The 22,066-nt window shown below is 50.2% G+C and overlaps 7 protein-coding genes across 7 annotated transcripts; 2 read left to right on the forward strand and 5 right to left on the reverse strand.

The window, feature by feature from the left end:
• Nucleotides 1-172: 172 nt before the first annotated feature.
• Nucleotides 173-4,431, forward strand: EI90DRAFT_2989408 (uncharacterized protein). Its single transcript, XM_039056067.1, has 15 exons — nt 173-350; nt 405-1,229; nt 1,284-1,445; nt 1,497-1,556; nt 1,605-1,697; nt 1,746-1,808; nt 1,869-1,991; nt 2,043-2,326; nt 2,376-2,484; nt 2,542-2,827; nt 2,883-2,914; nt 2,971-3,329; nt 3,387-3,537; nt 3,588-3,949; nt 4,003-4,431. The coding sequence occupies exons 1-15, from the start codon at nt 308-310 to the stop codon at nt 4,210-4,212; spliced, it is 3,162 nt and encodes a 1,053-aa protein (XP_038922571.1). The 5' UTR covers nt 173-307; the 3' UTR covers nt 4,213-4,431.
• EI90DRAFT_3034698 (uncharacterized protein) lies at nt 4,313-9,372 on the reverse strand. The gene is made up of 5 exons (XM_039058557.1): nt 9,291-9,372; nt 8,359-9,231; nt 5,706-8,292; nt 5,515-5,639; nt 4,313-5,456 (listed from the first exon to the last, which is right to left on the reverse strand). Exons 2-5 carry the CDS (start codon nt 9,175-9,177, stop codon nt 4,641-4,643), a joined length of 4,347 nt encoding a protein of 1,448 aa, XP_038922572.1. The 5' UTR covers nt 9,178-9,231; nt 9,291-9,372; the 3' UTR covers nt 4,313-4,640.
• A 752-nt stretch (nt 9,373-10,124) lies between these two features.
• EI90DRAFT_2965995 (SNF2 family N-terminal domain-containing protein) lies at nt 10,125-13,820 on the reverse strand (the record flags this gene model as incomplete). The annotated part of the gene is made up of 26 exons (XM_039055551.1): nt 10,125-10,454; nt 10,509-10,593; nt 10,660-10,754; nt 10,812-10,834; nt 10,894-10,993; nt 11,046-11,106; nt 11,163-11,432; nt 11,489-11,662; nt 11,719-11,749; nt 11,805-11,826; nt 11,886-11,917; nt 11,972-12,103; nt 12,154-12,224; nt 12,281-12,325; nt 12,382-12,404; nt 12,452-12,511; nt 12,562-12,596; nt 12,651-12,722; nt 12,775-12,839; nt 12,892-13,002; nt 13,054-13,128; nt 13,183-13,312; nt 13,368-13,378; nt 13,435-13,494; nt 13,547-13,693; nt 13,749-13,820. The coding sequence occupies 26 exons, from the start codon at nt 13,818-13,820 to the stop codon at nt 10,435-10,437; spliced, it is 2,022 nt and encodes a 673-aa protein (XP_038922573.1). The 3' UTR covers nt 10,125-10,434.
• A 1,218-nt stretch (nt 13,821-15,038) lies between these two features.
• On the forward strand, nt 15,039-16,587 carry EI90DRAFT_2989416 (uncharacterized protein; the record flags this gene model as incomplete). Its single annotated transcript, XM_039056068.1, has 10 exons — nt 15,039-15,062; nt 15,122-15,147; nt 15,202-15,430; nt 15,480-15,492; nt 15,546-15,597; nt 15,655-15,827; nt 15,885-15,992; nt 16,054-16,164; nt 16,230-16,258; nt 16,316-16,587. 10 exons carry the CDS (start codon nt 15,039-15,041, stop codon nt 16,430-16,432), a joined length of 882 nt encoding a protein of 293 aa, XP_038922574.1. The 3' UTR covers nt 16,433-16,587.
• Nucleotides 16,588-16,610: 23 nt separating this feature from the next.
• On the reverse strand, nt 16,611-17,907 carry EI90DRAFT_3150676 (uncharacterized protein; the record flags this gene model as incomplete). Its single annotated transcript, XM_039065677.1, has 6 exons — nt 16,611-16,742; nt 16,848-17,060; nt 17,144-17,269; nt 17,323-17,514; nt 17,586-17,778; nt 17,852-17,907. The coding sequence occupies 6 exons, from the start codon at nt 17,905-17,907 to the stop codon at nt 16,611-16,613; spliced, it is 912 nt and encodes a 303-aa protein (XP_038922575.1).
• Nucleotides 17,908-18,035: 128 nt separating this feature from the next.
• EI90DRAFT_3285699 (uncharacterized protein) lies at nt 18,036-19,176 on the reverse strand (the record flags this gene model as incomplete). The annotated part of the gene is made up of 4 exons (XM_039066980.1): nt 18,036-18,708; nt 18,761-18,902; nt 18,965-18,988; nt 19,055-19,176. 4 exons carry the CDS (start codon nt 19,174-19,176, stop codon nt 18,373-18,375), a joined length of 624 nt encoding a protein of 207 aa, XP_038922576.1. The 3' UTR covers nt 18,036-18,372.
• An 871-nt stretch (nt 19,177-20,047) lies between these two features.
• On the reverse strand, nt 20,048-21,958 carry EI90DRAFT_3034707 (uncharacterized protein). Its single transcript, XM_039058558.1, has 7 exons — nt 21,373-21,958; nt 21,147-21,312; nt 21,081-21,105; nt 20,613-21,054; nt 20,460-20,568; nt 20,345-20,389; nt 20,048-20,310 (listed from the first exon to the last, which is right to left on the reverse strand). Exons 1-7 carry the CDS (start codon nt 21,636-21,638, stop codon nt 20,140-20,142), a joined length of 1,224 nt encoding a protein of 407 aa, XP_038922577.1. The 5' UTR covers nt 21,639-21,958; the 3' UTR covers nt 20,048-20,139.
• Nucleotides 21,959-22,066: the final 108 nt, after the last annotated feature.

Here is a 22,066-nt window from a genome sequence, read left to right on the forward strand (position 1 = left end):
TGAAGCAGCTGAACGCGGTGAAAGCTACGTTTCGTTGTCAGAGTTGCCACTGGCGTCACCCCCTCCATCCCAGCCAACTCTTGGGCTTGAAGTTGGAAATCTCTCATTGTCCCCTGTTAGTGCACTTTTTGATGCGCTATATCACAACAATGAACCAATCATCGCTTAGCAGGGTTCCTCCGTTTGCGGCAATGAGCGACTGTTCGCTGTTGCTCGGGAAACTACGAATGTTGAACTCTCTGCCTTAGGTCCCATCCTTGCATCATCATCTGTTGATGGCGTGATACCACCACTATGTAGGGCGAACATGTCAGAAGGTGCAGTAACACCCCGTCGACAAGAAGTGATCGGTGAGTGGATCGGTGCGTTCGGGACGCAACCAGGAGTAACACCAAAACTCCCAGGCTCAATGCAGTTTGCTGGCGTTGTTCTTATGGAACAGCCCTCACCCAGTCGGACACCGACTGTTAAGGCAGAGCGGCGAAGACCTGCTTCACGCCCTACTCCTAGCGTGCCTTCTTCAACACGTCCATCCCTATCTGCCCGTCCTTCGGGACGCACACCCGTTGCCGTTATGGATGCTCATCTTACCTTTGATTCCGTATCCACTCCTCTCCACAATCCTCCCCCGGCTCCACTTTTCAACTCTGATGACAGTACTTCCGCGACAGCATACTCCTCATCGATATCCCATGCACCTGCCCTGGTACCTGGTCCCAATGGCGCAGGTGTGGTAACATGGTATGGGTGTTCTTCGCATCCTGGAATCTCGTTTAAGGATCATCATGAAGCAAAAGAACATGTCAGTGAATACAATTGCTCCAAGACGATGATGCAACGTGAATTGCATGATCGGTATTGGTGCAGCAGATGCGGGTTTTTGAGTCACCGCAATTGTGAAGCCGAGATTTCTCAACATGTCGATGCGTGCACGACGAATACAGAAGAACCAGATGATCTGAGTCTTATGCTATGGAACGAAGATTCCCGGACTTCATCATCGGCTCCTCGCCGTAAACCTCGAAAAGCTCGAAGGACATCTAACATGTTGTCTGCGCGTGGGAAGCGTATAGTTAGTGAGAGTGATCCAGGTTCTTCCTTATCTCCATCAGTATCATCTATCCCTCCCGGGGAATCTCTGCCGGCTTCTGGGCGTTTCGCTCATGAAGATATGCCGGACTCCGTGCTGGCAGGCTCTGCATCGTCGATGGGTTTCCCAGCATTTGACGGTAGTTTTAATTCGTCTTCTATTTCAGTCACAACCTAACCGTTTCCGACCTTAGCTTTGGTGCCCGGCCCAGCCCGCATTCTTTCCTCCAAACCAGGCGATGCGGTGAGGAATGTGGCAAAGGGGAAAACTGCCGCAGTCGCGAAGTCGACAAAACGCGCACCGAGTAGCGACACGTCTGAAACGAAAGTTTCACATTCAGCTCAGGAGCATCCAGGTAGTCTCTCTTCTCTTATAATCGTTTGCCCTAATTACAATGAGTTATCAGAAGCTCTGTATTCCCGCGCCGGTCGCCCCTTACGTAGTGCTAGTATAAGGGCTCAAGAAGGTGGGTGGTGTCACCGATAGTGCCCTTCATCTTAATATTTCTAAGTAGTGATGACTGCGACGTTGCGAGAGTTGGGCGAATTAACTTCGACGCCGAAGAAGGCCGTAGTTCCGCGTTTATATGTTGAGAATCTGGATGCGAGTAAGTCGGTCCGCAGTCGTTGGTTCCTGTCCAATAACATCACGTCAGAATCGTCCAATATCAGGAAGAGGAAGCGCGCTTCGCCTTCAGCGTATCAGTCAGATATGGCTGGTAAGTTTTTTCTTGCGGAGATGAGGTAACCAACAATCTCTCACACAACTTATGCGGTAGCATCTGGGATGCAAAAGCCTTCTGTCATACCGCTTAAACCGATTCACAGGAAGCTGGAGGCAGACCCAAATGGAAATCAGAAGGTTTTCGTGCTGACCACCCAACCAAGTTGGCTACTCCCTGGTTGGTGACAGCTACAGAGCATGGCAACAGCACTGAACCCCGTCTCCCTAGTTTACGAGGAAGACAGCGTGCCCCGTCACGATAGGCGTTTTATTCAGCTGCGGCCTTGCAACTCGATAGATCCCCAGCCAAGGGCTGGGATGTGCAGACCTTGCCGAGAGAAGAAGAAGGGAGGCGCGTGCGGTTATATCAATTTGCGAGAGCTTTTCATGCTCGACGGTGCTTACGTTGGTCAAAAATTCGTTTCCTCGGAAGCCGAGGTGCCTTTGACCTTTGGGTCCTTCTTCACTGATGGTTGGAACCTGGATTCGCCAACGTCCATTACAATGATTAAGGCAAATTTCACACTTGAGCTCCGACATCGTCTCTCACAGCCCTCTCCAGACCTCTATCGCTAGGGCCCTGATCCCGTTGTTAGAACAGGAGCTCCGACACCTTGAACTGCCGAATTTGATTCGTCGATCTCGTGAGGTCTCGGTTCGCGCTACATGCGGTAGGCATGCGAGAGCTTGCTGGGGCTTATTCTCTGCCTGACCTCGTTTCTTTCAAGACCTCTGTATGACATCGATTTTTGCGGGTTGTTGGATGGGAGGATGCTGCGGCAGGGAGCTCTGCTCGGATTGTTATGATCGATTACGCGAATATGACCATGAGGCCCCCCAAGAAGGCTACGTTCATTTCCTGAACCGACAGGATCCCGAGAAGCGGAGGCGACTTTATTGCGGTTTCAATCAAGCCCACTATTCTAGCACTTTTATTCCCGTCTCACGTTTTGACAGGCCACACGTTGAAAGGGTGCTCAATGTCATGAAACTCCTTGCTCCTCCGCACGATATGTTTGTCATCCTCGTCCTAGCGCTGACTTAATGGTTTTAACACATTCGCTAATAGAGCCCTTCCAGACCGCAACGACGAGCTCCCAAGTACGTATGTCGCATTCGAGGGGTTTTGAAGATCGAATTAATGATGCTACTTCAAGGTTGTTTTGCACAACCATTCGAGACCCTACTCATCTCCAACAGCACTGTTCCTTACACCATTGAATATCCTTCAGATCCTTGCGGTGTCCCAAGCCACCCCCTCCTTGTCTTTCCTTTGGATTCTATCACCAATGACACCTTTCCGACCGTTTGGGACCGCGGAGAGCCTCTTGTAGTAGAAGGTTGCCTCAAGCGGTCGCAATCAGAGTGGACCCCGGAGTACTTCCGGAGGAACTATGGGGACCAGGAGTGCATCATCATAAATTGTCAAACAGAAGAGAAACAGGAGAGCACTGTTGCTGAGTTCTTCGCACAGTTTGGCAAGTACGCTGGGCGCAATGCATGCTTTAAACTTCGGGTAACACCTATGTGTTATTTTTGTTTCTAATATCTGATCCAACTTTGAACGCCGTAGGACTGGCCGCCAACCCAAGACTTTCGCCAAACTTTCCCTGAACTGTATGATGACTTCAGTGCAATATTGCCCGCCCCGATCTATACCAGACGCGATGGTATCATGAATATATCGGCACACTTCCCTATAAATGCTGTTGCACCAGATCTTGGTGATGACACTACTTTGGCTTAGTTGCTGGTTTCGCTGATAATTTTCTAGGTCCCAAGATGTACAATGCCTTTGAGGCAAGCGAGGGCGAGGGAGGCAAGGGCTCAACGAGATTACATATGGATATGGCTGACGCGGTGAACATCATGATGTATGCTGCCAAGCGTGCGGATGGTTCAGATGGTCATGCCGTGTGGAACATTTATCGTGCGGACGACTCAAAACTCATCCGGGAGTTTCTGGATGAACATTTCCCCAACGCGATCGAAGGATTAGACCCTATCCACACACAAATCCATTTCCTCGACACTGCACTGCGGAAGCAGCTCTTCGAGGAGAAAAAAGTCAAAAGCTATCGCATCGTCCAGAAACCGGGGGATGCCGTTTTCATTCCTGCAGGCTGTGCCCATCAGGTAAGTTGCTCGTTATCCCAATCATTGCTCACGCCAAATTATTCGGTCGCTAGGTTTGCAATGTAGGTGACTGCATAAAGGCCGCCGTCGACTTCGTCAGCCCAGCTAACGTCAGCCGCTGTGAGAAATTGACCCAAGAGTTCCGTGAGCAAAACCGGGCGGTCGCATGGAAGGAGGATGTACTCCAACTCAAGACTATGATGTGGTATGCATGGGAATCATGCACAAGGATGGAAGAAGAGGAGTCGGAATGTGATGTCTGAGCTGAAACATTGACGTCTACAAGCCACCCGGCCTAAATTGGATGAGTATGGACGCCGTTTCTCATAATTTACTGTAGTTTAGTCCCGATCGATTTCTGTCTCATGGTTCATTCATGTATTCAGACTCACAGTCCGCTGAGTGAAAGGGATCAGTCAAACCTACAAAATTGCATTGCCAAGTCACTCAATCGTACGTGTATAACCCAAAACATCAAAGACAACCCGAATCGAAATGAAACAGAAAGAAGTAGCAAGCGATAGTGTGATAAATGGGAGTAACGATACGTGGATACCGGCACTGAGGACTAATCTGAGCGGAACAACGAACGGGTTCGGCGAGCGACACGACGAGGGAAATGAATGGCATGCACGAAGCGGTTGGCGACTGCAGCCCAGATCCTACCTCGCAGACGCTCGCCGGCGCACCGTCACGTAGTGCCCTCTTCCGTGTTGCGCAGTGCAGGACTGCTCGAACAGCCCTCCCGAGGATCAGCGAAAGATAGTACACACTCCTTAATGGGAGGTTTCGGTGACTCAGAACTTTGAAGAACGGTCCTTATGGAAGGCAACACCTCAGGCAATGCGTTCTGTCCGAGAATGGCGACGTCGCGCTTACGCGGGACATCCGGACGTTCAATGATATCTTGCAAGGAGGCAGAATGTTGATGACGACCCTCATCGGATGAGCCTGGCAGCTGGGATGCAAATGAAGTGCTTCGAACGAGAATAGCGTCAGACCTTTGATTGGGTTTGTCCAATTGAGGCGAAGAAGGCCCGGGGACCGGGTCTCCCGTACCAAGCACATCCTCGCCCCTCTTGCGGGCGGCGGATCGAAGGTCAGTGCCAGGCAATCTCAACTCAATCGACCTCGCTTTCGCCTCCTGTCCAAACTGGAGGTCTCGTGCCTGATCTGAGTTTGCCCACAATTGCAATGCTTTAATGGAACCCCATTCGATGATCTTCTTATCCAGCCAGTGCAAAGAAACTGGTTTCGTTAGGAAGTCATTGCAACCAGCAGCAAGTGCCATGACTCGATCACTCTGCAGTGAGGAGGCAGTAAGTGCGACAATAATCACGGAGGAATGAAAGGGTGTGCTGGGAGTATAACTTGATCCAGAGTCGGAGAGCGGGCGACCATCCTTTGAAGGTGTGCTCAGGCTCAGTTCGGTAGCTGCCACTCTCTCAAGTCTTCGTATCTCTTTCGTGGCATCAATACCATCCATTACTGGCATCTGGATGTCCATCTAGATAAGGCACGAAGCTCATCAGTAACCGAGCCGCTGTTCATAAAATCATACGAACCAAAATGAGATGGAATTGCCCTGTCCGCCACTTCTCCACCGCTTCAGCCCCGTTATTCGCTGTAGCATATTTGAGTTTCTTCCTCCGCATCCACGTCGTCAATATAGTCTGGTTGATGGGGTTATCTGATCGCATGGAACCAATAGGACTTCAGGATGGAAAGTCAACGAAGGATGGGGGAATATACAGACCTTCAACAATCAAAACACTGATCGGAGGGGTGATAGCATGTGTTTTATGCTTTGGAGTTGGAGCATTACGCGTTTTAGCTTGGGATGATGATCGTCTCATAGACTTCGAGGATCGCTTCACCCTCGCAGCTAATCCAGCTAAGTTGGGCGACTTGAGTGTTGTCTGAATGACAGGTGGCGACAGAACTGGAAGTGGCGACCGTTCAGGGGGGTTTCGCTGATCGCTGTCGGGGTCTGCATTCTCGTCAGCTTTGGACAATGGCACGCGGAGGGGTCGCTCCCTCTCAAGAGTTTTGCCGGTTGGTGGGGGAGAAGATCTTCGAGGTGGAGGATTATTATTGTCGGAGCCCGTGCTGCGAAAGCTCCTGCGACGAGGTACGACACCAAGGGGTGCGTCATCATCCGGATTTAGTAGAGGTCGACGAGATGAAGCACCATGGGGGAGAGCAGAGGGGGGGCCGTAGGGAGAGGAGGGTACGACCGTTGCCGACTCGGATGGCGTCCTACCCTGGGAAGAGGTCGGACGGGAATGGGATGATGAAGGACGAGACCTTGTTCCTCTGCGGGGGAAGCCGGTTGTGGTGGGAGTGGTACTGGGTACCTCTTCTTCACCTGATCGATGGATCTGATCAGGAGTTTGCGTGCGGGGTGGTTTCAAGGCCCGATCTTCCAGTGCCTTCGTGTTCGCGCTTCCAGAAGATGTGCGTTTGGACGCACTGGGATTTACGTCTGTAGACATCCGTCGCTCTCGTTCGGTGTTGTTCCGTGAACGAGTGGCCGAGGTACTCGAGCGCTCTCTTTGAGGCCGCTCCACAGGTGGAGGCTGCGGAAGTACAGAAGACGTTGTCGATGCCCTTTGAGGCTGAAAGTAGATGCCTGCAGGCCGTCCATCAGGACTCTGAAGCACGAGACCCTTGGCAGCAGACGAGCCAAACTTGGCAGCGGCGGTCGAAAAGTAGCCTAATGACTCGGAGAGGGGTGAGGAGCTCATCGCGCTACCCGGCGTACCGGCACTCTGGCTGGTTGGCCCAATGACCACACCTTCGCGAGGCGAGCCATTGAGCGGGTTTAGGGAAACTGGACCCCATTCAACCGGAGGTGACGCCACTTGAGACGAAGTGCCCTGCCCATTCCCACGGGCATTCGTTGGCGATGAAGGGCCTGCGGAGCCAGGCTGGTTGGGACCCGTCCGTCGGCCGTGAGGGGAACGAATACTGTCCCTGATGCTATAAGATGGATTCATGAGCCCGCCAAGACCTCCGGGACTTTGGGGAGAAGTTGCGATAGGAAAGAAGTAAGGATCAACGAAAGACTTTCGAAAAGCGGTATGAAGCGCCGTAAGGAACCTCCGTGGACCGGCTGGCTTGGGAATGACGATGATATCGGGAATAAGCTGTGGGGGGACAAGAAAAAGAGCGGATTGGACCGTGTCTTTGACAAGTTTGTAGTTAGCGAGAGAGGTAATGTGCACAATAACTGTACTTGTAGATGTAGCAGGGGCTTCGCCAAGTGGGGCCGGCTGTTTGGGTGCACGTCCAACAGTTAATTTTGAAGAGACAGAGGAAGCATCACTAGTAGAGACCAGAGGTGTAGATGCACTGAGCAGCTGGCGGACCTGGGGTGAGGAGCGTGGTCGGTGATAAGAGGATAATGAAGGTCGCTTGCTAAAGTGAAGCGAATTGATGACATCGGGTCGAAATCTGTTGAGACGACGACGTAGCACGTCCACATCATCATCGATAATGACAAAGGAAGGTTCGATGTGTGGTGCAGACTCCGGCGTCTCGCCCGGTGTGGACGCTTCTGACGCGACAGTATCCGGAACAGCAGATACCGGGGCAGGAGACGTCACAGATTCATTGGCTGTGTGGAGTGATGTGGCAGTGGTCGACGCAAATCCCAAATCCGCCGCACGAACTGGCTTAGATTGCGCTGCCTGGGGGATCTCGTCAGACCATTCCATGCCCATGGGTACATGTACCACATCCAAACCCCAACTCGTCAGATAGCTGGTTAGGTACCGCGCAAAAGTGCTCGTTTCAGACGCATGAAACAGAACTTTCTTCCCTTTGAGAGACGTCTCCGCAAATACCGCAAGTTCCTCCAACGTCGGCTCCTTCGCAAAGGGCAAGTTTGTTGGTAGGGAAGAGGGCGTGCCATTTGGCTCATCATCCTCAAGTGATAACGACAAGGGGGTCGGGTCGGGAGTCGGAGAAGGGCCCCGTGTGAGTTGAATGGAGAGTTCATATGAGGTGTCCGGTACCAGAGCCGTCGTGGGCCTAGCGCTCGCAGTAAGCTTGGCGCCCACGCGCTTCATGAGCCGCCTAAGAAACACGCTGTCCAATTTGGGAGGATGGCGAGGCACGATATTGGCTTTGTCAACGATGGGTGCCAATTTGTGACTAATGTCGAACGTGCAAGACAACAGCGCACCTTCCTCGAGAATGGAAGGACTGATGATAGCACCTGGAGCAGAAGAAGCGAGAGGGTCTTCTCTCATGGGTGCTGTCGATGAATTCAGAGCAAGATGCAGTCCAAGTTCGATAGCGTCACCAGGTTTTGCCGAATTGACAATCTGTCGAACAACCTACAGATAGCCAAAGCAAGTTACTCATTCATCCAGAATCGAGGCTTTGCATCTCCATGCACTTACATGCGTCAGAATAAAAAGGATACAGCACTCATCGCCCACAACGTTGATGTGTTTCATCCCGACATCGCCATGGAAGAGCACGAGATCGATCTGGTTTTGAGCAGCCAGACCTCCAAGCACGTCAGCAACGGATTGGACAACTTCCCCAATATCAAAAGTGTCTGAGGCACGACCAATGGACGAGGACGCCAAAACTTCATCCATCTCGGACAAGGGGGCGAAGGACGGCAAATTGGCGGAAATGTAATTGAGATTCTTCATTGTCGTGATAAGAGAGAACACCGAAGGTGTGGGGATCTGAATGGTGCAAGTTGAAAACTGTTCTTTAACTGGGTCAAGCAAATGCGGTGGAGAGATATGAAGCAACATCTGAACCACGGCTTGAACTGTATCGGCAAGTTCATTAGACACTTCTTGCTGATAGGAAGAAAGAGATATTGTATCCCCCTTTCTCTCAGGCCGCCGCAAATGACTGAGATGTGAAGAAGCTGGCATGGATATTGAGCGAGAGAGCCGAGGGAGACGGCCGGCGAACATGGTACCGGGTGTGGTACTGTCGCTATGTTTAGGACTGTGAGACTGCGTGAGAGCAGTTGGCTCCACGCTGTGGCCTAAGTGGAACCGGTGCCCAGCCGAGTGCTCCGATGTTGAGCGATCCTCTTCATCGCCATTAAGTTCGGGGAGCAGCGAAGGTACTGGCGAAACTTCCTCAGCAGATGACGCAGAATACTGCGAGGACGTGGCGAACGTCTCGACCTTATTGGTCTCTGGAGAGATAACCCCAAACCCAATTTTGCTATGGGAGCCGCTGGTGGGCATCACTGGGGGTGCGGATGGTGTGGGGGAGTCCGCAACAGACTCTGAGCTATTCGCCTGGTGCGACCAGGGATTAGTTGGAACACGGATTAAAAGGCTTTCAAGCAAGTGCCCACTTCTTATCCACTGTACCCTACCTATCCACTGAGGTTAGCTGCGCAACGGAGGGTCGGTAGGGACGATATTCAGGTACGGGCGGGTTTTCCCGATCCAATTACATTTCCTATTTCCAACTTGTGGTTCAGGCTTTGTGGCTAAACAAATGATCAACGTTCATGCTCAGCGTTGGAAACCGTCATTATCATAACCGTCATTCAGTGGGATACGGGTTGCTACCACCCTGGGGGAGTATTTTAGGTGGATAACACTTGGTGACAATGGAAACCTGGCAAACAAGTCCGTTCTCAGCTTTTTCATCCCCCTCGTGACTGGGGCTCCCCTGACCTTCCCCAGCACAAACCATTGGCTCGGTCTTTTTGCCCTGCTTCTGAAAAATCCTGTTCTAACGATTTGGTATAACTCAACGCTTCCGCGCTGTGGGTGGTCATGGATCGATTCTTTTTCCGACCATTGCATTCACAGTTGAGCCTGATTCGAAATCCCCTAATGGCGCAGGAGTGGTCCAGCAAAACCTTGCCTTAGGGCGCCCCTGAGAGTCTGGTTTGTGCTGACAACGTCGAGCCACGCGTCCGCGCGTGCGTAGTGACCATGCGGTAAACGTTAATCATGAGAACGAAAACATCTTGTGAAGCCCCTGACCGCACACGTTTTCTGTACATGCCCCTGTGGCGTCTCACCCATGTTATATGTGACGGTGCCTGGCCAATCCGGTGTTCAATCGCCCGATTTAGGATGTTGACATCCTCCTGCGCTGGTTGGTTAATTCAGGTTGGCAATCCGATTGATGGAAGCACCTGATACCACCTGATAGTGGTCATAGCAAAGCTCAGATGCCATATATGTATATGATGCATTTCAGTGTACTTCAGCCTCAAGGCACAAAATTGTCAATTGGGACTGTTAGGATGGAGACAATAACCGAAATGGTCCAATTTCATCGTGGGTAGTTGTTCCATTAGGTGCGTTCGCAGAGACGGCGGCCGCCAAATGCACAACGTAACTTATTGCGCTAGAAAGCATGCTCGATCAAGGAACGAAGCAGGAGTACGATGCTGAGGCAATTACACAAACACCTAAGCCAGACATAAAGGTGAGATAGCACGGAAGAGGGTGACAAATGCAGTCAATAAGTGCAGAGCTCTAGAGACGGAAAAGGAAACCTGCAGAAGAGGTTGTTAAGAGCTTTAACTGTTGAACATTCACCCAAAACATACCCAAATCTTCCTCGGTAAGGCGACCCATAGCGCTCTCGTCAGTCGAAAGTGTCGCATGAATCATGGCGTTCTTCTTCTCTTGTAACTAGTGGAACGAAAGCCGGGGATTAACATATAGGGGAAATTAAGGTTGCCGACGAGAGTCTCTAACCTGGACGATACGACTCTCGATGCTATCCTCTACAACAAGCTTTATCGCATGCACAGGACGATGCTGACCGAGACGGTGAATACGGTCCATGGCCTCTGAAGGAAATGTGATTCAGCACACGCTCCTATCCAGCTTGGAAAAAATTCGCGTACGGTACTCAACCGCTGGATTCCACCTATCAGAGACGTTAAGATAAGCCTTGATATTGATATATGAGAATAGCGAAATACCTACCAGCTGTCCATCAAATATACCCTTGATGCCTCTGTCAAGTTGAGTGCGACACCGCCGGCCTTCAGAGAAACTAGGAAAATGGTAACTTCCACGTTATTCACTGCGCATGTGAGACTCAGTGCACTAGCGATAAGCAAGGTCAAGAATCTTACTGAAGTGCTTGATAGTCGCATCGCGAGCCTGTGGGGACATTGTTCCCTCCAATCTGCAGATCTTCGAGGTGGAGTTGGCGGCATCTTGACTATCCCAAGGTCAGCGAGATAACTCACCCTAAAGCCGGCTTTCTGCAGCCTCCATGCAATCAAATCTAAGAAGTTGACAAACTGGCTGAAAACGATGCTCTTCGTGGTAGAGTCTTGATGCCTTAATTTGTCGAGTTCCTCGACAAGTGCTTCAATCTTGGTGCTAGAGCGCCACACATTATGATCTAGTCGCCCAAGTATTCCTTGACGCGCTTTCAAGGCAATTTCTTCATCTTGTTCAATTGCCGGTGCTTCAAGATCAATGCTGAGTGGCGAATGACAAACTGGGCAATCGGGCTGACGGAACAGATCAGTGCAAATCAGAAGGAGCATAATACAGCAAGTAGACCCACATTCCCCTGCACGCTCGCTTCTATGTACTGCGTTACACAGGCACGGTCGAAAACGTGATGGCACGTTGACTTAATCGCATCCTCCGCAATGTCATGGCAAAGACGACAAATTGTAGCTTCCTCAATCTCTCCAGAAATTTCAATATTGCGCCTGCTTTTCAGTACAAGATCCGGCTATAGGAGCAGCACGAAGATAAGCATCCGGCCAGGGTGCGGAGGGTGGAACTCACATGGCACGCCATTTGCCTCATGCGAGTGAGTCTGTGGATAAATAAGGGTGAGCAGATAAACCAGCATACTTATGAGATGGTATTACAAGCTGAATATATTGCTGTAATCTAAGCAGAAAGACATGATCAAGGGGAAAACACGGAATTCAGATAGTTATAACACCCACTGTTAAGCACCGTTCCTTCGTCCACATACGTACTAGGAGGGTGAAATTTAATGCTAGATCTATCCCATGATACCTAAGTATCTCACGAGTATTGACGCTTGGCATCTGAGAATAATGAGAGATACAACTCCTTCTCTTCCATACTGAAGAAGTCTCGGCGAACGATGACCGTGCGGGGCGGGAGTCCGAGGTCATCTGCACGCTCAACTTTGGTGCGGCTGGACGCGTCTTATGAGTTTGGCAAATAGGCGTACAAATGTGGACATACCGTAACATCATGCGATCAAGGAGTATCCTGAGCTTTCTGAACGCCGTTTTCCCTTCATCTCTCATTCCATGCTGCGAAAGCAAGTTGGTTCTCGCAATTTATGCGGCTTGGATAAGAAAAAACGCACCTTCTGAATAGGGGTCAAAATCTCGTTATTCCAGTAACATGTATGCTAGCAATCCATTGTCAGCTTTCCTGAATAAACTATACGAGCAATTCTCATTTCACATTCATAGGGGTATGCCCGCAATCTAGCGAAGCAGTTAGGATGGCCATCTGGGCTCAAGGAAGCACTTACCATCACAGCCTCGCCTGTCGGTAAACTTCCAGTGCAAAGATTTGCATGAACATAGCTTGCCTACACTGTCGGATCAGATGCCGGCGAACACAAACACCACAAATACGAACAGAAGTAATACGCAAACGGATCGCCTCCCAGGAAACTGATCAACAGCCCTCACTCAGCCAAGAGCTCAGGTATGAGAAAATAATCTTACCGGATCAGACTGTAGAGCTCGCCAACACGGTTTTGGAGGGGAGTGCCTGACAGACACCATCTATATTTCCCCCTGTAAGACGCATCAACAACATCACACAGTATCCAAGATGATTGACACGAACACCAGCTCAAAAGCTCCTTTGGCAGTGTTCGTGGATCTCTCCTTGATATTGTGAGCCTCGTCAAGCTAGTGCGACAGCTTTCAACCACAGCACGAAAACGAACGGCGGGAGACCTACAATGATACGCTGCCATTTAATGGCGTGAATGGGGGACTGCTCTTTCACGATTGCACCTTTCCGCTTGAAGCCGGCCTCCTGCTTTCGGAAGGAAGATTCAAGGACAGCGTACTAGGATAAGAATTAGTATTGTCACACGAAAAGCAGCAGAGCCAGGCTTACTGTCGTCAGCACAATATCAAATTTCCTTAAATCGGAGATATCCCTTGCACGAGCATGCCCATGCCACAGAGAAACCTTGATCGAGTAAATATGGTAGGCAGACGAATCAGGCTCGCAGGATCATCGTACCTCGAATCCGGTAGTATGGGCTTCAATCTCGTTTTTCCATTGCATAATAGCGACTGTCGGAGCCACAATCAAATTTGGCTTCCGACGGTCCGTAAAGAGCAGGGATAACATCTGGATTGTCTTTCCCATTCTGCACAGAGTGCCACATTAGAAAATGGAATTTATGCATTGAAGTCAAACAATACCCCATCTCGTCCTGGAGTGTTACCCATCAATTTCAACGCTGATGTTGGTAAGAAAGTAAGGACGCACCGCAAGTATCCCACCCTTCCAAACACCTTGCTCTTGTTGCCTCATCCAATATAGACTTTCCTAAAGCGAGGTCTGTACCAGTCTGTCACGAAATTTACAAAGAGTATCATACCTGCTGGAACGGAAGCAAAGTGGCCTTGAAACCTCCTGGCTGAGGGGCACGCTGAGGGGTAACAACGGGTACATCAGCCTCTAAATCGCCCCATACAGTCCGAAGCTCGGGATGATACTGAAACAACCCAATAGTTGTTTTCTCCGACTAACAGGTATCTAGAAGTCAATAACCCCGATCATCTAAAGCAGGGTGAAGTTACCCATGTGAGTTTCCGGCCCAATTGTTCACGTAGACGTCTTTCCTCCTGCCTGTGAGGCGGAACTCTAGCCATGCGCTGTTCTCTACGAAGCCGCCTCATCTCCTTGAGGGTCATCGTCTTAGACTGACCTCCCGTTTTAGCTTTACCTTTCCCTTTTTTGGGTTTTCTACCGCCAGCGTAACCGGCGGAGGCGTCCGAAAAGCTAGCGGAGGCGGATTCATCGTCCATGTGCCAAGCAGCAGAATCATCAATAACATTCGTCCCCTTCGCTCTCTTCAACGCAGCAGCTGCACGAAGAGCAGCAGCAGTTAACCGATGAACTGATGGTCCGGCACCCGATCCAATAGCGGTGTGTGCCTCAGGCCCTTTCAATGAAGCCTTGATTGCTATCCGTAAGTCCTCTTCTTCCTCTTCGTCATTGGCAGCAGCACCCAAGATGAGGGGAGTGCCCGGGTCAGAGTCATCGTCCAAATCAGAAGAGTCGACCATTGAAGCAACCCTCTTTCTCGTCCTGGGCTTCCGAGACACACTGGGAAGCTCAAGTTGTATTTCTTCGTCGTCCACGAAGTCTGAACCGCTGGACTCGAATTGGGAATCGTCTGATAGGGATTCTTCATCACTGTCTGACTCAGGGGCTACTCGGGGAGTACTTGTTCGACTAGATATCGAACGGGTCACAGTACGCTGAAGGGAAAGCATGAACATAGTAATACTGATTAAGAGACTAAAAAGCCGCACCCGCCCAAGGCTAGATCCCTCAGTGTAGTAGGCTGAGACAACAGCTCAATATATGCATTATTCCCCGTGAGACGACGCTTTGGGGCTTCATATACTTATGGTCAGTAACGCATAACGTACAACAAGCGCATCAATACTCGCCTCTGGTCCGCGCTTTGACCTTCCGCCCAACCAAGTCCAACTCTTCGTCAGATGTCATAATTTCCCTCTTTCTACCACTTGCGCAGACCTTCCACGAGTTTGGCGCTTTGGGCGCTCACTCTCAAACCCTGGTGTCGTGCCTGGAGATGACTTTGTGGGCGTCGCTGACCCCAGCAACGCAGGTGTGCCAGCACCGGTTGCACTAACCGAGAGGGCAGTGTCCGGAGACGACGTTGAGCGAGCGCTTCGCCTCGTTCTTGGTGCCATTATTAAAGGAAGTTAAGTGATTGTGCGGTACCGAAACCGCAAAAATGCGCGTCGCGTTGGAATCAAAATTTACCGCGCGTCGCTTGCTTCCGAAGGATACCATTCATCCCACTATCAGCATTCATCCTCGCCCTGTCCAGTAATATGCCTGGAAGGCTTCAACACAAGGTGGAGAAGTCAAAATAACCCTCCGTGAACCTCCCAGTAACGCCGATCTCAACGTTTAGGTCGCAATCATTACCGGTGCGGGGAGGTACGAGTTTAGAAGCGGTAATCGACGTGATCTGAGTCTTCATGTCCTTCCTAGCGGGATCGGTCTCGAGTCTTCACTCCTTTTTGCCTCCGAGGGCGCTAATCTTGTCTTGGCTGACATCAACATCGTTGCGGTGGAGAAAGTAGCGTCCATCATCGAGAAAGAGTACGGGGGTCAGCTTGGCGTAAAGGCTATTGCTATCAAAACCGATGTATCTGCCGAGGCAGAGGTGAAGGCCACGGTGGATCTCGCCATCGAGAAATTCGGACGTCTGGACGTGATGGTATGTACGGTGATCGTCGCCTGAATAACCAAAATCTCAGACTTGCAAGTTTAACAATGCAGGTTCGTTGTTTCGATCCCAAGTATCAAAACTACCGCCTAAATCGCCACTCAAGGGATCATGCATCCAGCGGATGACACTGCCCTCAATACCGAGGATAGAATATGGTGAGCCAATTTCTTGTCCAGTGCCTGATAACCTGGCCAAAGAGGAGGACGCCACAGGGATTTGACGATGAACATCAATGTTAAGGGCGTCTGGTATGGGAGCAAGTACGCCATACTTGCTATGCGTAATAACAAGTTCGATCCGGAGCGAGGCCTACAAACCGGTGGCAGTATCATCAACGTTGCGAGCTTCGTTGCCATCGTGGGAGCCGGCACCCCCCAACTTGCTTGTAAGCTGATAGACAGGTCACACCATTCCAGGCCAAGGACTCATGAAGTCTTCTCAGACACCGCCTCCAAAGGCGCAGTTCTTGCTATGACTCGTGAACTCGCAATGACACATGCTAGAGAAGGAATCCGTGCTAACGCTCTCTGTCCTGGATCTCTCAAGACACGTATGAATACCCGGAATCCATCCAAGCTAAATCGCTGCTTATGAAATGTTTTGTCCCTCAGCCCTTCTTATGGATTACCTGAACACTCCTGAGAAGCGAGAACGTCGCCTAGTTCACCTGCCACTAGGTCGTTTCGGTGAAGCCATTGAACAAGCTCGTGCAGCCCTATTTCGTACGTGTACTCGCATTCATCTCTATTCCCCCACCTTGAACCGGGTTCATCTGTCCTGTGTTTAGTGGCATCTGATGATAGTTCATACGTCACTGTGAGTCCACCCAGAAACCCTTAGCTCAGTCAACGAACCTGAAATACGTGCTTCCAGGGCACGGACTTCCTGGTTGATGGCGGCTTGAGCAACTGTTACACCACTCCTCTGGGTGAACAAGTCATCCCTCCCCCTGTAGGTCTCGGAGAAAGTCTTCTCAAGAAGTATGCCTAAATACTCTTACGAAGTTGTTACATTTATCTTATTGGTATCGATTGCTGCCGACGTGCATGGGTTGTGATCTGTCACAATGTTCCACGTACAAATGTATTAAGATAATCTGTACTTTCCATATTGATACAATGCAGCGTTCTGTCCATCCGGCATCGAAAAGCCCCAATAACAAGCAAACTCAGACAATTTGGACATAAGAAGCCGGGAAAATGCCTCGCTTCCCATCAGCTTCACCCTTCCACCAGTCTTCAGATGTATGTTCAAGCACCTTGACACGTTGTCCTTCCTTCAAGCTTAAATCCCCAACGTCCTGTAATCCGCCATAATCAAGTTAGTCACCGTACTTATAAAACCAGGTAAGGATGACGTAGCCCTACATCTGAAGCATAATCATACAATGCTTTAGCCCATTCACCTTCTTCCTCTTCCTGCTCCTCTTCAGGTTCAGGGGCCTGATCGGGCGTAACTTCCTTGCAGGCGGAGGTGGATACATCGAGCTGCCCAACTTCTTCGGAAACGCAGGAGATATCGTGGCACTCGGTCGAGGCTCAGGACTCCCAAAGAGCTTCTTTGGAAGAGCAGAAGCAAATATTGCTCCAGTAGACGATGTGTTCACGTCTCCGATGGCCTATGTATGGCGTAGGAAGAAGTAGAGATTCATCGTTAGAGGTCACACGAGCATGAGGATGGTCAGATTCAACGGGGGCCAACCTTCTTAGTTACAAGGCCACCGACGCCCGGCCTCCCATTAGAGGAAGCCGAGGAAGTCGCGTCGGCAGCCGGAGGTCCCCCTCCAGGTCTAGACGCAAAATTAGGCGAAGGAACAGCATGAGCAGCCTTGGATGAGCAGATGTCGGTGGCGGTGGCACGTTCAGTCTTGGAGGGGCAACGGGTGGTTTGGGAGTTATCGACTGTGCATCAGAAGAGGTTGTGGATTGTTGTGACTGCGAGGCAGAAGGGTGAAAAGGATTGAACCCCTTCCCTGTAAAATTGGAGGCCGCCGCTGCCACGCGCCCTATGCCCCATGAAGGCGCATTGGAATTGGAATTGGAATTGGTGTGGGCTTCGTTGTTGGAATCCGTCTACCAGATCAGGGTCGGATCGATCGATAAATCGGCTACTGAAATGTGAGAGAGTGTAGGGAACCACTCACTCTGCCATCCTTCGGCCCCTGCTCACGATTCTGATTGAAGGATCTCACGCCAGCATTTACTAACGAACTTGCTGCTTGTGGATTCCTCGCAACAGCCTTTGTCACAGCAGATACTGCAGGAGCAGCCGCAGCCGCAGCATTTTCAAGGGCCTTATCCCCTGTTCCGAGGAGATGCGGACGAGATTCGAAGTATCTGATAACACCAAATGAGCAAAGGCGAGGCTTGGACGACTAAACGCCCCAATAACATTGAAATTCAAACCTACTCATCCAGTAAGGAGAAGAACGCCTGTTTTTCGTGGTGCGTTAAGTTACTAAACATGTTGGAGAAGGACAAACTATGCTAATTGCGCTTGCGACAAGCTGAGAACTTGCATGGACACAGCCATTTGAGAGTAGAAGCAACAAAAATATTCCCACGATCGGAACCGAACATTTACTCATTCTCGAAGTGAAGACAGCCAGTTTAGCTAGTTCCCCTTCAATACGAAGGGTCCTCGAACGAAGGCCAACCACGAACACCAACAAGTGAATCCATTAATTGGAACGGGGGAAACGGCGAAAAGTAGAGAAAAAAAAAGTCCAAGATCAAAGGTGATGATGCCAGAGGTATGGAAAGGAGTCCGTGAATGATGGAAATGCAGTTGAAAGGGATCCCTGTAGGTGATGTGGAATGTAAGAGGAAAAGAAAGTAACAAGCTATGACGAATAATTCAACGGAGGTTATTGCGAGAATCGCCGGGCCACATTTCAACAACATCAAGACAAAGAACCCCAAACAAATGGATCACAACGCTCCCCCGAAGGCCGCTCCAACAACAACGAATGTAACAAATATCATTCCGCTCAAATTGAACCCGAAGGAGGCCATTGCACCGCCAGATTTGGTGGTACTCGTCGCCGAGCTAGCAGTTGTAGTGGAACTCAAAACTAAACTCGTCTGAGAGATGCTAGTGGAACTAGCAGTTCCCGTCGGCGAACCAGACGTCACGTTGGACCCGATGGTCGAGAACCGTGAGGAAGTCGTCGAAGTCGTGGTCGTAGTAATGGGGTTGTCCGTGATGGGGAACGAAACAGATGTAGCGTAGACCTGGTTGACATTGGCAACGTTCACGAACTGAACCTGTTGGTCCGCTGGTTAGTTACCCGATCGACATGACAAACGTCACACGCACAAAGTAGCCGTTCCCTGGGGGAAGGTCAGGGAGCTCGAATGAAACAGAACCAAGGTTTGGTTGAACATTGTTTTGGACAGCAATGGGGCCTTGCGCGAGTAGACCTGAGTGGATATTGGGGTTTCCGAGCTCGATAGAGAACCTGTCAAAAAAAGTGCCATGTCCTTCACAAACTCAATCGGCGTATTGGTAAACAGCACCTACGTAGAATCAGTGGCATTAAAGTTCCTGAGTAGAACGAAAAATAAGCGAGTTCAGATGAAAACAAACACGAGAACGATGGATAGCACAAACCAAGCAACCGTGACGGTCGTGTTCCCTTTCCAACCATCAGCAGTGGGCCGAGTAATAGTGAGGGTAGCGGAGGCCAGCAAAGGCAAGAACGCGACGAGGAACGAGCAAATGAACGCTATCATGTTGGCAGGTGGTACGCGCAGAGGGGGAGGAGTGAAACTTGAGAACGAATGCAGACTGGATTTTATACTGAATCAGGGTGAGGTAATATCAGATCAAATGATGTGCAAACATTTTACGTCAAGGACAAACGAGTTACTTATTACGCCGTGAGTGACAACTCACAGTAAAGGAGCGGGAGCGGTCAAGAAGATCACCGGTGTGATGAATGGATAAAAATAAGACACAAGTCCCATTCCTCGATTTCTTAAATAGTGCTCACTTCAATTCAAATAAATCAGCAATCCATTCAACACTTCCATACCTTGGGGCATTGAGTCACCTGGCCAGAGGAAGTACATAAGAATCGTGCGCTCGCTAGGTCTTGTTCCAGTAGTATGTCCTTGGTTTCCCGTCATCCCTGCAGTGTCGGTTGAGTCAGAGGACGCGACCTGAATTTGGATCCGACCGGTAAATACCGAAGTTTCTCTCCCTCGCAGCGGTGTGAGCGTGCTGGGCTGGGCTTGCAGCGCAGTACCGAAGGTGCTGCAAGCTCGGCCATCCAGTTTGAGGGGAACCCTCATAACAAAAGTAGCCTAGTTCCTTGGGTCTTTTTGTGTCAGGAAGGTATGTCTAACCGCCCAGCATTTCCTCCCCTTCTCCCAATCCTCCGCAATATGAAGAAAAAAACAGACCTGTACGGAGTCTTCTAAGACGACAAACTATTGGCAATTATCACTGATCCTTCCATTCCGCCATTTCCTTCTCTTTTTTTCTAGTCCAACCGCTAATCGTATCTCCTTGCAGAAGTAATACAATGCGGACCTTGCGAATCTCATAGATTAGAACACTTCCGTATCAACTATGAAGCCACGTCCTTTTTTGAACTCTCTCCCATTCTCACTCGAGGCAGCTACAATGTGTTATGTCAAAAAATAATAATAATTTAATCATTAAGTTATGCAACATTCCCATCTCCCCAATATTTATTGGGAAGCAATGAATCTCCCCGCTCCGGATACAGCAAATGCGCTAGCTCCAGCGATGATGGCGGTCATGGCAACCTGCCTCTCATCGATGAGCTGATGCCACACCCTCTCCAATGAAATGCCCTTGACTGTTTTCGTCCGTGCATCAACTTGATCATCCTCCGCTGACTTGACAGAGACATCCCGTCTACTTCAGTTACACTGGGCGAATGATGGGAGTAGAATTGTGACCCATGAAGATAGTGCGCTCGGGAGTGGAAGAGATGGTGTAGGTGACAGAGTGTGAGTGGAGGGAAAGGAGAGTTGGAAGATGAGACGGGTCTGATAAATGAGATTAATTCAAGATTGAGGTTGGCGCTCCCGAGTTCAGTAGCGATAGCGTGTTCCAACGCGATGGTATTAGAGAGTGAGGCGGCGACGGAGGTGCTATTGGAAGGTGACGTATTGAGATCTTGTGATCATGGACCGACGAGACAGTCGAAGGCAGAGCAATGCTCTTAAGCCTCGGAAGAACCTCAAGAGCTTCCTTCAAAGCATCTGCGGAGATCGGCTCGGACGATTCAGGAAAGCGTATATCCTCCCCATACCAGCGAGTCTGCAAGTTGAGCGTTTCCAGGGAAGGTGCGGCCAAGGCAATAGCGTGAATAAGCCCAACACTCCCATCATCTTTCTTCGTACTACCGTCCGCATCCTCCACTTCCAATCCCTCCAACTCTGCTTGAACACCAGTCTCCTCGTTCATCCTCAGGGACTCGGGCGAATATGCAAGTTCACGAATGTTCGGCAGATTTGCCAAGGACTTGACTAGATGGGTGTTCGCATCAGCCTCATATCCAGAAGATTTGTTCATGCGAAGGATCTCGAGATTTGGAGCGAGCAAGACGAGAGGCTCGATATCGTCCAGAGCGTCAACTTCAGAATGCGCAGGTCAGGAAGACTGAATCGAGGAAGTGCTGTAACCGCCTGGTGAACGGCACGGCCGATCGGGAGGCCTCGTGTCCGACCAAGGAAAAGCGGCTCCAGGCGGAGGACTGGCCAGTCAGTTCTGCCACGAGAACACGGAGTGCGTGAAGGGCGGGCGTTTGTGATAGAATATGAATCAAAGCGTATGATAAAGAGGGAATTTTCCAGGAATCGATGAACTCTGGGTCCATGAAGATGTTGAGTGCCCTGGCACAGAGATTCTGATAAGATATTTGGGATGCGCCACAGAAAGCAAAGGGTACTCACCGGACTTCACCCAATAAATCTTCTGGAACTTTGGAAAGAGCCTCAAGTTGAGATTCGGATGTGATGGAAATCTCATGGAAGAGTAGTGGGAGGGCAACGCTTCGCATTCTGCCAGACAGCATCGAAAAGGCTGCCACATCCCGGTTGTCGTTGACGAAGTCTTTGGTACTATGGCGAATTGGAAGATATGTTGCTATCTCATACAACAATTCGTTGGGGAGAGAAGAGATAGGACAGCGTGCGGATCGGCGGTGGAGAGTAAACATCTTGATAAGCACCACTTGTGAGTGTACCTATTACGTCAAACTTGTCGAGGTGGAAGAGCGGATGGACTCGGCATGAGGTGAAAGGGCCAGGCTCATAAGTACTTGCCATACACCGCGACCGATGGTGACGGTGAACGGTAAAGTAGTAGGACCGTCCAAGTTCAAACTTCAAACGTATTGTTCGGAGTGTTTTGTTGATGCGGTTCATCCCCGATCAACTGGACACATCGCATCATGACTAAAACTGAACTTGTCAGCGCGATTCTCGGTCTCTCCTTAGTACAAGATGTTACAGCTGTTGGCGGACCTGAGTGGGAAAATGAAAGCGAGGGTCATGTCCAAATTCGGAACTACCATCTGACAACTAAATTATAAGGAACACACGTGAAACGCAATGCTTTGAAACCGGCAAGAGTCGGCACCCTTAT

This window comes from Cantharellus anzutake (assembly GCF_015039405.1).
Source record: "Cantharellus anzutake strain C23 chromosome Unknown EI90scaffold_4, whole genome shotgun sequence".
In the NCBI taxonomy this organism is placed as follows: domain Eukaryota; kingdom Fungi; phylum Basidiomycota; class Agaricomycetes; order Cantharellales; family Hydnaceae; genus Cantharellus; species Cantharellus anzutake.